Source organism: Centrocercus urophasianus, unplaced genomic scaffold (genome assembly GCF_019232065.1).
Source record: "Centrocercus urophasianus isolate 14NV4802_14NV808 unplaced genomic scaffold, USGS_Curo_1.0 seq_11, whole genome shotgun sequence".
Lineage (NCBI taxonomy): Eukaryota > Metazoa > Chordata > Aves > Galliformes > Phasianidae > Centrocercus > Centrocercus urophasianus.
In genome coordinates this window covers 37,413,277-37,427,527 of record NW_024884253.1, presented here as the reverse complement: position 1 = coordinate 37,427,527, position 14,251 = coordinate 37,413,277, and the positions used below count along the sequence as shown (strand labels likewise).

The window sequence follows — 14,251 nt, the reverse complement described above, 5'->3', positions numbered from 1 at the left end:
GAACATAAGCAAGCTCAGTACATCACCTGCTATTCTTGCATTTCATCACTATTTTAAGGAATATTCTAATTTACACTGAGCAAAGGCAATTAAGACTTACCAGATGGAAGACTCACAGTAGTTTCTACTAAAATTGAAGTAATTATAGAGAGAAAAATAATTACAGTGATGAGCATTCTGCCTTTTAGATTATTTCTTTTCTCTCCTATTAAAAATAGTTGGAGCAGTTGAAAAAGGACCAACACTTTGCCATAAATACTGGCCATAACTACAACAAACTAGCAGCCACTAATGCTTCAATCAATGCTGGCCAATCTAGGGACACCTAGATAATAATGACATGAAGTAACCAGATGAACTATCTATCTTTCTGTAAGAATATTGCCACTTAAGAAGCACTTCAGAGATAGCTCGAGGTGAATTCTTTATTTTTTGCTTTAGTGATTGAAAAAGCCTTACCATGAGAAGTATTGTTGTTTACAGGCAGGTTGTTAGAAAAGGTCTGCCAAACTTCAAGGAAGAAAGCTTTCAAATTTTTGCTTTCATCTCACATTAGACTGCAAGGCTGGGGGGAAGTAGATACGGTGACAAGTAAGAGAGAGAAGCAATATTTGCGAGACCACTGCTTTCAGAAGCTCTTGGTCAAGATGATTCACAAACTTATGATTCCTTTTTTTTTTTTTCTTCCCCCTAATTATTACAGATTCTCTCCAGCAGCTTTTCTTCCTTTTTTGTTTGAATGATGCTGGGCTCTTGTCCATCTGCTACAAATGGCTCATTTTCTTAACTACCCACCACAGTGTCAAGGCATGGTCCCTCATCTGGTTATCTACACTACTTCACATGCACCAAAAGGGCACTCACTGGATTCAATTGTTGGACAATAACATAGAGACACAGAAAATCTACAGTGCAGCAAGATGCAATTTCCGAAGAGTTCACTTCTCCAAGAAATCATTTACTACCTTCAACAAGCAGAACTGCATTTCCTTCAAGACAAGGTACCCTATAAAGGCAGTATTACCCTGAGGCAAATGCTGACGACATCCATACAGGATGCAACAGTGGCGTACCGTATTTTCAATCAGACAACAGCATCAACATCTCTAAACTCCCTTGAATTTTAAAAAAAAAAAAAAAAAACCACAAAAGGCACAGAACTAATTGCCCTGAACCACATTTAGTTTCCAAAACAATTCATCTTCAATTGTTCTGAGATTTGTTTATTTCTTCTCCCAAAGATGCCTGATTTGTGTTGACTTCCAGCTTGGGTTTCTGAGTTTCAGTAACAAAATTAAAAAAAAAAAAAAAAACAAAAAAACCCACACTCGGCAGCCTAATTTTGGAAAATTCAGCAGCAGCAAAGGTAAGTACAATATTTAGGTATGATGACTGTACATATCATGTGTGATAATAGTATACATAGAAAACATCAAAAATCAGCAGCTATGTTAGTGTAGTTTGACATCTAGTTTACAGTTATAACCTTCAGATGAAATGAACAATATGCTGGTTAATCTTTAGCTTGAGTTGACTCCAAAAAAGAAATCAGACTAGTGCAGCCTAGCTATTAGCAAGCCATATTACTTCTGCACTGAGGAAATTTCTGCACGGCAGGAAAGATCTTCAGAAGCCCTTCATTCACAACCCAGACTCCATTGCTATTGTGAGTGGTGCTGCTTTTAAGTCATCTTTACGGAACTGATGCAGCCAGATTTGAAAACAAAAACAAGCAAGCATTTCTTGTGAGGTTCTTTACTTCCAGCTACATAAATGCTATCCACACTTCACGGAACACAAATCAGGTCATGCTGAAGTTGATGTTTTAACTTAAGAAAAACATACATTTACACGGACACTTAAACCACTAACTGCACAGACCATCAGAACAGCAGCTCAGAAGCAAACAAAGAAAAGCGTCCTTGAGAACCACCAGCACACCAGCTTCCTTCTACTCTACAGGACAGCACAAACTACTCTGACCTGCTTCTAGCAGGTCATCAGAAGCCAGCAGATTCCAGTCAAAGTGCGCTTTGCTCTAGAAATACCAGCCAATACTGCTGCAACATCTGACTTCTCAAAAAATCCCTTAAAGCATCAGCCAGCGTCAAAGACACTATCATGCCCAAACCTAGCTGAAGTAGAAGGGACGAGTTCAAAACCAGAAATAATTGTTTCCTCTTTAGAAGCTCCAAAACTTTATATAACATTTCCAATAACTAATGGTAAGGAAACTCCTCAGCCAAAGAACTAGCTATCCTCACAATGCTCTTTAGTCCCTCTAGCATCACTCATGTTCATCCCTGAACCTACCTTAGCGAGGTAACAGCAGGCTGTTATCAGTAAATATAAAGCACAAAGATTATATTTATATCTAAGAGCAATAATAAACAAGACACAACCTCATTGACTTATAGAGGACATCAAGCACTGAGCAGTCTCACAATACAATCACTAGCCAGATAACCAGATGCAGTACATTACTCTCCCAATACATCAGAAACGAAATAATTAGCACATTCTTCTTTTGTAGAGTCCATAGCAAAACAAAAATCAAATTCTACATTTAGGATCTGAAAAAGAATCATCAGCTCTACCTACTGGTCAAAAGAAGTTATACAGGAAATCGCTGATAAATAAACAAAACCGCCCAATCTATATACATAATCACAGAAAAGAGGATACCAAGAACAAAGGCAAATTATAAATGGCAGACAACATTAAACACAGTCAAGCAATTAATACTATGTGTATTAAAAAATGCAACTTCATACCACACAGTACCAACTCCTGTATGACAAAAGCAACAGCTCAATCTTAACAGCTCAATAACACGAGCCACCAGAGACTCCATGAAAAATACTATCCCACAGTCAACAGAACAACCGTACTCCCACTGTTATCCTGAGTAACTGCAAATTAGCCAACAGAACAAAACAATTGCCAAGCTTTCTCAGAGAACATTTTCTGTCAGATAAACAGTAACAGCAAAAGCCATTTAGACTTGTTAGCAAGTGCTTGGTAGCTGCCACTGTCAAGTTACAACACCAAACTTGCTCTTTCACCTGCAGTCACTGTAATATCACACCATGAGCTAAACCAGGAACAAATCCATCTGAAAAAATAACTCAGAAAAAGTAAGTTTCCACTATAGATCAGTTCCTTAATCTAGTTTACCATGCAGACGTACAAAGAAGAAAAAAGCAACAACAACACAAATGAAAGGCAAGACTGGGCTACCCAGCACAGTACTCAAGTCACCTGTCATTCATCAGTTTCTACTGCACAAGCATTTCTTAGCTTGCACATGTACAGTTTTACAGGGAAAATTACCTGCCTTTCTCTGAAGTGATAATCAGAAAGCACTAGCAGCATGGTCTGTACCTCTGTAACTCAAGTGGCAGAAATCTTGCTGATTCCAAAGCAGCTAACACTGAAGTAATTTGCTACCATACCTGGACGCTCAAGAGATGATATCGCTTCACACTTCACTAATATTCCTCACAGTCAAGAATATCAGTCAATAACAATGCAGAGATACAAGAATTCTTCATTTTCCTTCAGGTTACAGAGATGAGAGAATAAACAAAATTCTATTTCTTTACCTCATTCTCTACCTCCCACACAAATCCGTTTCCACCCCCTTGATCCTTTGTCCTTTTTATTTCTCTCAGTTTCCACTGCTGTTACTTATTTCCATTGCTATTACTTCCAAAGTAAATTCTGACCTAACATGAAATGGCAGAGCTCTCTCCACAAAGAAGTACTTGCTTCCAACCATTCCTTGATATACTTGCTTGTTTTCCTGGATTTTTTCCAGTTGTTTCATTTGTTTTCCAACTTCTTTAATGGCAGCATGACAGACTGTCCTGCATTGTAATGTTTCAGTATATCCCAAAAATCTCAATAATCATAGAACTACAAGGTTGGAAACAACCTATAAGATCATATAGTCCAACTGTCTCCTCAACACCACTGTCACCACAAGCACTAACCCATATCTCACAGCTCCTCATCCAGACACCTCTTGAACACTGCCAGGGATGGCAATTCCATCAGCTCCCTGGGCAGCCATTCCAGTGCCTGACCACTCTGTGAGAGAAAAAGTTCTTCCTTATGTCTAACCTAAACCTCCTCTGATACAACTTGCAGCCATTACCCCGTGTCCTGCTCGTTGCCTGGAAGAAGAGGCCAAATCCCCCTTCACCACAACCTCCCTTCAGGAAGTTGCACAGTGCAATGAGGTCTCCCCTGAGCCTCCTCTTCTCCAGACTGAACAATCCCAGCTCCCTCAGCCTCTCCTCATAAGACTTGTGCTCCAGACCCCTCACCAGTTTCGCTGCCCTTCTCTGGACACACTCCAGGGCCTCAATGCCTTCCCTGTAGCGAGGGGCCCAAAACTGAACACAGTACTCAAGGTGTGGCCTCACCAGTGCTGAGTAGAGGGGGGTGATCACCTCCCTGCTCCTGCTGGCCACACCATTTCTAATGCAGGCCAGGATGCGTTGGCCCTCTTGGCCAGCTGGGCACACTATTGGCTCATGTTCAGCCAAGATCAGCTGAAGTCTAACACATAAGTAATCAATCAATCAATGATTTGTGAAAAAACTTTACTTACTGGAGGTAGGACTGCCAGTTTACTTTGTTTGCCCGAACTTCCGCAGCTTTGGCAGCAATGATATTTGTTGGGACAGCAGCATCTACAGCACCTCGGATATCCATCTTAACTGATATTTAGAATGCACCTAGAAATAAAAGTTACATTTGAGACCTTTTGTTGAAGTATTAGTGAGCTGAGTATCTGTACAATGCTTTCAGGTAAAAAATAAAAGTAACAAAACAATACCTGTTTTCAAGTGCCCCATTTCCTAAAATCATATTCAGTATTTTCTAAGAAACCAAAGCACCTACCACGACGCCTTCCCTGAAGCAAACAATACATGCCATACACTGAACTCTAACCACAACCAAGGTTGTTAGGATACAATCATTATTAAATTACTTCCGGCCTTGTTAATTCTCAAACAACCAAATGAAACCATCTTTTCTACACAGCTCAAGTAGCCCTACATACAACACAAGCCACCTACAAATCAGGACTGATGGTAAGGCTGACAATCCCATGCACACACACACACCAGCCTCCCCACTGTACTTTAGGACCTATTTAGTTCAGCTGCTTGCAATTATTAGACTAGTTAAATAAAAAAGCATACAAGCAAATAAACTACACTAGCAGAAAAAACAAACCCTATATAGAGTAAGAACCACCTCACATAGGCTAAGATAGTGACCTTCACCACTTCTGCTTTCTCCTTCCTGTATGATTTAATCTGCAGCTGACTGTGATGCCAAAACAAGAAGCATGCTTGCAGAGGCTCCGGGCCCGGCTGGAGCAGGAATCTGTTACAGCCCAAACCGGACCAGGCCTCCCATCCACCCTGTCTGTGGGCATTTTCGTTTCCCATTACAGAAGTTATTAAGAGCAAACTGGCACCTCCTGCCCCACCCTTAACAGGCACAGCGCCTTCACATCACTGAGCAAAGAAAATATGACGCTAACAAGAATGAAATAAAATAAAACAAGCAATGAAATCGATTGCCCTCTGAAACTACCTCTGTGATCAGACACCTACAAAGACGGTAACGTTCTCTGCGTCCCCTCAGCAACCACCATAGGTGTTTCAACACCACGAGGCCGAGCCAGAGCAGCTCCTCGTGCCACCAAAAGGACGGCGCTGCCACGAGCAGACTCGGTTCGGCTGGGAGGCCGTGGGGAAGAGCAAGAAGGGGCTGCCGCCCGCCGAACTGACCGGGGCGCTCACAGCGCCACAAAAGAATCCGTGTCCCGGCAACCCTCACCCGGGAGCCCCGCACACGCACCCCGGTGAGCGGCACAGCCCGGGCAGCGCCCACTTACCCCCGGCAAGCCGACAGCACTGCTGACCGCTAGAAAAACGCCGGTAAGCGCCGCTCCGCAAAGCGCCCGCCGCCACGTGACGCCGCTCAGCTGACGGCGACGGCGGCCGCCGAGGGCCAAGTTAGCCTAGTTTGCGGACGACCAGCTGGGCACACTGCTGGCTCACGTGCTGCCGACCTTCCGTCAGTACACCAAGGTCCCTATCCATCAGGCAGCTTTCCAGTCACTCTTCCCCAAGCCTGTAGGGTTATTGTGACCAAAATGCAGGACCCGACACTTGGCCCTACTGAAACTCATGCAGTTAATCTTGGCCCATCGACCCAGTCTATCTAGGTCCTTCTGTAGGTATGATTCTATCCGTTTTTCAAACCAAAGTGTAAAGGATTCACTAGGCAATCAGAACAACACTTCAGGCTTTGAAAATGGGACTTGCAGAATGAAGGGTCTGGAGGGCAAGGTCTCTGTGGCGCAGCTGAGCTCCCTGGGTTCGTTCAGTGCAGAGCAGAGGAGCTGATGGGGGGGCTGATGGCGCCTGCAGCTCCTCACAGAGGCAGCTGCTCTCTGTGACAGCGACAGGGCCCGAGGGAACGGCGTGGAGCCGTGTCAGGGGAGGGGCAATGGGCTTAAAGGTAGGGTCTGCACCAGAGTGCAGTGGGCATGGAGCAGGCTGCCCAGGCAGTGGGCACAGATGGAAGCCGATAGAGTTCCAGGACTGTTTGAACAGCGCTCAGACATAGAGTTTGAATTTGGGGTGGTCCTGTGTGGAGCCAGCTGTTGAATTCGAGGATCCTTGTGGATCCCTCCCAACTGGATATTCTACCATCCACTGAAAGCGTCAAAGGCCTATAGGGTGATCCTACAAACTACCAGTCAGCCCACATCTAACCTGGGTCTACTTCAGATTTTCTTCCTTGAAACTTCCTCAGTCAACCACAATGATACTTCTGCCCAAACCCTTGATTTCTCACCTCCTCTTGAGCACCCTTCTGCCTTTAACTCAAGTACCAGTATCTGAGTACTCTGAGTACTGTGTACACATATGCATAGGACTGATTCTCAGCTCTAGTCCCTACTAATATTATTGCTTCAAATGCTTTGTAGAAAAGTGTTCATGTCAGAAGAACAAATTCCTGGCTTCAATTTGATGCCCAATGTGATCTCTTATTTAGAATGTAGGCTGTCATTGGTCCTTTTCATAGCAGACTTTTTCTCCTAATTGCACCATCTGCAAGATTTATTGCCATCCACTCAGTCTGGCTGAAAGAAGAGTTTGCTGTTGGAAGTTAAAATTTTGTACTGTAGAAACATGATCATTTTCTACAGTGAAGAGCTTTGAAAGGATGTTATTTGACATGCCAATTTTGTCATAAGTGGCAGATTCTAGCTTTATTGTTCATTTCACTAGCTGTTGAGAGGCTGCAGTAAAGAAATATTTTCCTATAGCTTTTCTGTAGCCTTGGAATGAGTCATAATGTCTGGAAGTATAAATCTACTGAACTAGCAAAAAGAGAAATGCAAAAAGAGGAGAAGAAATTGTAGTATTAATTAATTACAATAATTTTGTAATAGGAATTCCAGAGCATTTTTAAGGAGCTACCAAATAGTAAACATGACATTTAGACCAGGCAAGTTAATAGACTCTATCAGAGGAGTCAAATTATGGAACACAGTGCACCCTATTAGTGAACATCAACAGTGAATTATTCTTTCATATACCAGTGAAGTAATAGACTTTATGCACATATTTTTCTCCACTTGGAAAAAAAAGGAAATAATTAACGAAAAGTCACAACAGCTCTGTAAAGGACAGTCAGATCTCATGTTTCTGTTGGAGTTGTTTGTAGGCCTGGAGAACATTGTCACAGTGGATTCCATCTGGCTGATACATTTCGCTTGAATTTCCAAGAGGCATTCAGTAAAATTCCTGAATTTCAGGTAATTTTAAAAGAGTAAAAAAAAAAAAAAAAAAAAAAAAGCCCCTTCTGCTTTGTTAAAAGGAAAGATTTCTGAAGATTTCTGTATTGATTACTAACTCTTCAATGGTGTGTATACAGCAGAAGGTAAGAATAAACAAGCAGTTTTCGCCATGCAACAGAGTGCAAAAAGCATCTGGCTGGAGTCTGCTCAGAAATATTTGAGAAAGGAGGTAGGCAGTGAAGCGAAAACCTTTCAGATGATAGTGTTACTCCTTTGGCAGGTACCTTGCCACAGGATACTGCATTACTACAGATTTACATGCATTCATCCCTCATCTGCCAAAGGCCTTTGCACGTCTGAAAATTTCACCCAGTGTAAGTCTAATGAGGCATTTTGTGTAAAGGAACTTCACTGCACTGCCACGGTGGGCTTTGAGAAAAAAAAACATTATATAATAATTACAGGAACATGTCTCAAGCATTTCTCAGTTACTATGATCCTTACAGACAGCAAGATGCTGTCTGAACTAACAATAAAGCCCCACTCCACAGCATCAGCTTCAGAGAGCACCCCATTTTGCTTTATTCATGCTGCTTGAATCTCTGAACTGGATGCTGCTAAAGCTTATGATTGAAAAAGTGCTAGGTTACACCTTGTTCATAAGCATCCAGCTTTAGGATTCTGGTACTGTGAAACTAATCTCACTTAACTAATTTTTATCATATCCATTAAAAGCTAATATTGCTATATTTAGGTGACCTTATTGATGTGTGAAACACATAGAGAAGAATTAAGTATGACCATGCAGGAATAAAAGTCACCAATTGCTTGGATCACAGAGAATATATTAATATAATATATATAATATATATATAATATATATATAGAATATAATAATATAGAGAATATATTAAATGTTAAATAGTTTAGTACTATCAAAATGGATGCAGGTGAGTCATCCTCACAGTAAGACTGCAAACAGTTGAATTGTGAGGGTATTTTTCTGTTCCCCTTCTTGTATAAGAACGGTATATCATCATCTCTCATGTATTCTGCAAATTACAGAAGTTTTACACGTCTGCCATTTAACCTCTCAGCATTCACTGCATTACCAGGCTGTCTTTTGTATGTCTGTACAAGTTTCCAGCATGTGTAGAAGTGGCTTGGAAAGCTCATTCAGCTAAAACAGAAGTAGAAAGTAATGAGAAGTGAACATACTTCTTTGATCCACAAAATATTTTTGACAAAACATAGAGGCTGGCAAGAATTGTAACAGAGTACATTTTTGAAGTGGTACCTATACACTTGAAAAGCATAGGGAGTAGTCTCACTGTTTTCCTAACACAAGCAACTCATTTGACCTTAAGGTCATCCAGGGCTTCAGATCAGATCTGAGTGCTCACATTCCCACTTTCCCAAGGCTTAAAACCCACCCCCTGGGGCAGGTGGAAAGAAAACAGTACATGCATTGCATGACAGGGAAGGGAGGAAAGCCACAGGCATGGGCTTCTTAGCATGAGTTCTTCAAGCATGAATCATCCATGGCTGCACTGGAGGACATCCTTTTTCTATCACATCTCAGTGCCAGGTGCACTTAGTCAGTGGACTGTATATTAAGCCTGTTATTTTTGGTGAAGGGGATTCTACAGAAGGAGAGAGGGAACAGCAGAGAAGAAGTAACTAAGATTCAGGTATGCCTATGAATTGGAAGAGGAAAATATTAGAGGGAATCTAAGTTTCCTAAGGTATGAAACCTGAAGGCATTTTAAGCATCAATAGCTAAGTCTATGCTAAAACTAATGTAAAAGAAGAGTCTTAGTTTTCTAAACAAACTGAGACACAGGGAAATATGAAAAAATTAGCTCAAGATCACATGAATGGTGAGTACAAAAGCAAGACTGAAGCAAATAGTACGTAAATGTAAAATACTCCTTTCCCCAAAGCATTTCTGTACCCCACTGTATGGATGAAGAAAAAGTTTCAAAAAAGAAATGAACTTAGAATAATTTGTCTTTACTACAGGAAGAGAAGGATATCAGAATGTGTCTATCTTTGTGTCTTCTGGCGCATTACCTGGTACGTTATGCCTTGACTCCTGAAGAATAGGATTGCTAGTTGGCTCCCATAAGATATGACGTGTTCTTTTCCACAGGTGGATGTGCTCAAGAATTTTGTTGTCTAAATTTCAGGATAGAATAAATAGAACTAATCATTTAAATTTTTAAAATAATATTTAGATAATATACTTTACAACTTCTATTTAATTATTTATAATTTTAAAACATACATAATGTGGTCATATATTTAGGTGGCTCTGAAATTAATACTTCCTATTTATTTCCCTGGAAACTGCAACATAGACAAAGAGCACAGTAATTATTTGATAGAGCAAATTTTCAGCTAAAAAACGCTATTTTTCTATGTAGTCACCACCATTTTCACCAGCAGTGAATGAGAGCCTGCATGTTGCACTTGTAAAAATCTGCATGGCTGTCTGGAACGTGGCTTGTCTTTCATGTTGCTGTCATCACTGCTGAAACATGCCACCCACTGCCTCGCGGTGTTCGCGTTCACTGTTTGGTGTCCAGAAACGTTCAGCAAGCATCAATGAATGACAACGGGTGCATTTTCTCCTCATGGAGGAATTCAGTGACACACATTTGCTTAACACACACTTCCGTATCAGACACCATTGTGTCAGGCTGCCCCTTTGCTGCCATCTGTTACACAGAAACAACATGTAATGGAATACTGGTGGGAAAGTTCAGCCTCTACTGCCATATAACCAACATCCACCTCTGACATTGTGGGCTTGCAGAATAAAATGGGAGGCATTACTTTTGGAGCAGCCCCGGTATTTCAGCTACAGATAAGTAGAAGATAAAGTCATTTATTTTCTTAGTTCTTTTAATGTGTTTTTGCCAAGAAACTTCACATCTGAGGTGCTCCTTTAGACTTTCCAGGGTATGAAACAAAAGAGCACAACACATTTTGAAAAATCATAGAATCCTAGAACCATAGAATCACCAAGGTGGGAAAAGACCTAAAAGATCACCCAGTCCAACCGTTCACCTATTCCCAATAGCTCCTACTAAACCATGTCCCTCAACACAACATCCAGTCTTTCCTTGAACACCCCCAGGGTCGGTGACTCCACCACCTCCCTGGGCAGTCCATTCCAGTGCCTGACCACCCTTTCTGAAAAGTAATACTTCCTCATGTCCAGCCTGAATCTCCCCTGCCGTAGCTTGAAGCCATTCCCCCTGGTCCTATCACTAATGACACGAGAGAAGAGGCCGACCCCCAGCTCACTACAACCTCCCTTCAGGAAGTTATAGAGAGCAATGAGGTCTCCCCTGAGCCTCCTCTTCTCCAGGCTGAACATTCCCAGCTCCTTCAGCCTCTCCTCATATGGCCTGTGTTCCAGACCCCTCACCAGCTTTGTTGCCCTCCTTTGAACACGTTCCAGGACCTCAATGTCTTTCTTGCAGCGAGGGGCCATCAAAATATGTCTTTAGATACCCATATTGCCTATAAAAAATCTAGCATGATTTGAAAGTGCAGTGAACCGTAAATATTCCTCCCATTCTGGAGCAAATCCCAGCAATTTCTGGTGACCCACTGATACACACCGGACTTCTTTTCCTGGAGAGAAAATGTGGCAACATTTGCACTTACAAGTGACCCTGACTTACTCTGCAATTCCGGTTTCTCCCTATGTTCTTCTCACGGTTTTCCCATTCAATCCACCCCCTCCAGCAGAATTTGTGTTTGCCTTACAGTAACATGCCTCATGCATCAGGGAGGACCTGTGGAGAACAGTGGGGGCTCAAGATGCTTGTCTCTCCTGTGTAATAGTGAAGAGTTGATACGGAAGGGTCTTCCCCTTCACAAACACAGAAGTGTTTTCAATGCACAGTGTTTCACTGAAGCTTTTTCCTGGGTAATTATAGCAGGATTGACACACAGCTTTTTCTTTACTGCTTTGGCTCTTTTTTAGTTTATCTTCATTTCAGTGTCTATGACACTGTGGGCTATGGTTATTTTATGAACATTTTTTCTTAAACAATAGTTGCTTTCTGTAACCAATACAGAATTGTGTGGCTTCTAGGTTAGAACTTGGTTGATTTACTTTAAAATTAATCAAATCCTGGCCTAAAGGATCTGATAAAGCTAATTCACCACAATTTAGCAAATTTTTTAGCAAGAGATCTTCTGCTTGCTTCACAACCTCTTTGAAATTAAATTCTGCATGCTCAGTTAGGGTATGACACGCATCCTTAGTAGGAACCACATTTTCAAAATAAAAATAAACAAACATTTTATTGTAATGACTGCATCTTCAATTTTTCCCCTAGTAGACTGGTACAATGCTATATTGTCCAAAAATTGAAAGTGAAGTACTGTTTTAGAAAGAGGAACATAAAGGTCAGAGCAAAGGTACCTATTTATAGCCTTGAGTAATAAATGCAGCTGAGGTCTAAAAAGAAGGTGCATTATTTGGAGATCAGGGAGAAGTGGCTCTCAGTCTCCTGGGTATTCAATTCTGTATTGAAAGCTGGAGTATCTTGGCTCTTCAGCAGCTCTCTACAGCCTACAATATCTCCTCTTCTGCCACCATCCCTCTCTGCTGCAGTCTCGTGCTTTGTGCTGATGGCAGTTATGAACAAGTGGATGGCACTTGAACATGTGGAAGGAGCATTCTTCTCTGGGAATGTGCTGCAGGTGAAATGAAGCCTACCTCTGGGATAAAAGAGTAATAAAAAAGGAAGAGATCCTCTAACTTATCTCACAGAAAAAGCTAGTTCAGAGCAGCAGCTTCTTGGTGAGAGAAGGAAATGCTGAGCTACCTGATGCTGTTGATGTTAACTCTATATGGAAAGCAGGAATGAGAATGCTTACTTAAATCTCAGCAGTAACTCTGCCAAAGTCAGGCTTACTACCAAAGCTTATACAACAGCTTTCTATCTACGCAATGATTTCTAATGCAATTCAGCTTGTTAAGCCGAATGCTGAAAACAGCATTCTCTCATTGTTCTGTATTTTTCTCTCAGCACTAATGGGATTTCTCTGAAAACAAAGATAGAGGCGTGACCAAGGCATTTCTTCTTACAAAAGGTATTATAAGGGTGGGTAGCATTATACTTACATTATACCCGCAGTGCTGAATTACCCAAACTTTTTAATCTTAGCAGAAAAAGATTATTGCATCACATCTGTGCCTAGGAAGATCATGGAGCAGAGTCTCCCAGAAAAGATGTTAAGGTATGTGCGCGATGTGGAGGTAATACAAGACAGCTGACACAACTTCACCAAGGGCAGATCATGCCTGACTAATGTGGTGGCCTTCTGTGACAGAGTGATGGCATCAATGGGCAGAAGAAGGGAATTGGTGTCATCTACCTGTACTTGTGCAAAGCCTTTAACATGATCTCGTACCATATCCTTCTCTCTAAATTGGAGAGAAATGGATTTGAAGGCTGGACTGTTAGGTGAATAATGATTTGGTTTTGTCATCATAGTCAGATAGTTGTCTATGTCTCTAGGTCCAGGTGGAGGCCAGTCATAAGTGGTGTCCCCCAGGAGGTCCATCTTGGGACTGGTGCTCTTCGACATCTTTATCAATGACACAGATTATGGGATTGAGAGTAGCCAACTGTATGCTGAGCTGCTTCAAAAGATGATGGCCAGGAGGGAGAGGAAGGTGATTGTCCCCCTCTAATCTGCCCTCATGATGTCCTACCTAGAGTATTGTGTCCAAGCCTCCAGTACAAGAAAGATGTGGAGCTGTTGATGCAGATCTAGAGGAGGCCATGAAGATGATAAAAGGGCTAAAGCACCTTTTCTATGAAGATAGGTTGAAGGAGTTGGGCTTTTTTAGCTTGGAGAAGAGAAGACACTGAGGAGACCTCATTGTGGCCTTCCAGTACTTGAAGGGAGTTTATAAGCAGAAGCAGGACTGACTTTTTACATGGTCTGATAGTGATAGGGCAAGGGGAAATGGCTTTAAACTAAACAAGGGCAAATTCAGCTTAGATGATACGAATTTTTTTATGCAAAGAGTGTTGAGGCACTGGCATAGTTGCAAGGCTGTGGATTCCCCATCTCTAGAGGTGTTCAAGACGAAGTTGGATGGAGCCTTGAGCATTCCACCCATGGCAAGGGGATTGGAAGTAGATGGTCTTTAAGGTCCCCTCTGACCTAAACCATTCTATGATTCTATGAGCTTTTTCAATTTGAAATGGATATAGTAAACTTTCAAAATTGTTTGAGTCCAACACTCAAACTAGAAACTCTCTTGATCCCTGTTTATAGTAAATTTTCATTTGGAAATTTCAGCTAATACTAATACTAATAAGAATACTAACTTAAAATATAAAATTGTTAAAATTGGAAGTGTCTTGAAACAATGAG

General features: G+C 41.5%; 1 protein-coding gene across 1 annotated transcript in view; it reads right to left on the bottom strand.

Annotated features, from left to right (window-relative positions):
• The window catches only part of ATP6V1H (ATPase H+ transporting V1 subunit H), a 37,900-nt gene extending 31,893 nt beyond the window's left edge, over positions 1–6,007 (bottom strand). Inside the window, exons 1-2 of the mRNA XM_042808764.1 lie at positions 5,921–6,007; positions 4,619–4,745 (exon numbers count right to left, since the gene is read on the bottom strand). Of these exons, the coding sequence (XP_042664698.1) occupies positions 4,619–4,722 (104 nt within the window). The 5' untranslated portion in view covers positions 4,723–4,745; positions 5,921–6,007. The remainder of the gene's footprint in view (positions 1–4,618; positions 4,746–5,920) is intronic.
• Positions 6,008–14,251: the final 8,244 nt, after the last annotated feature.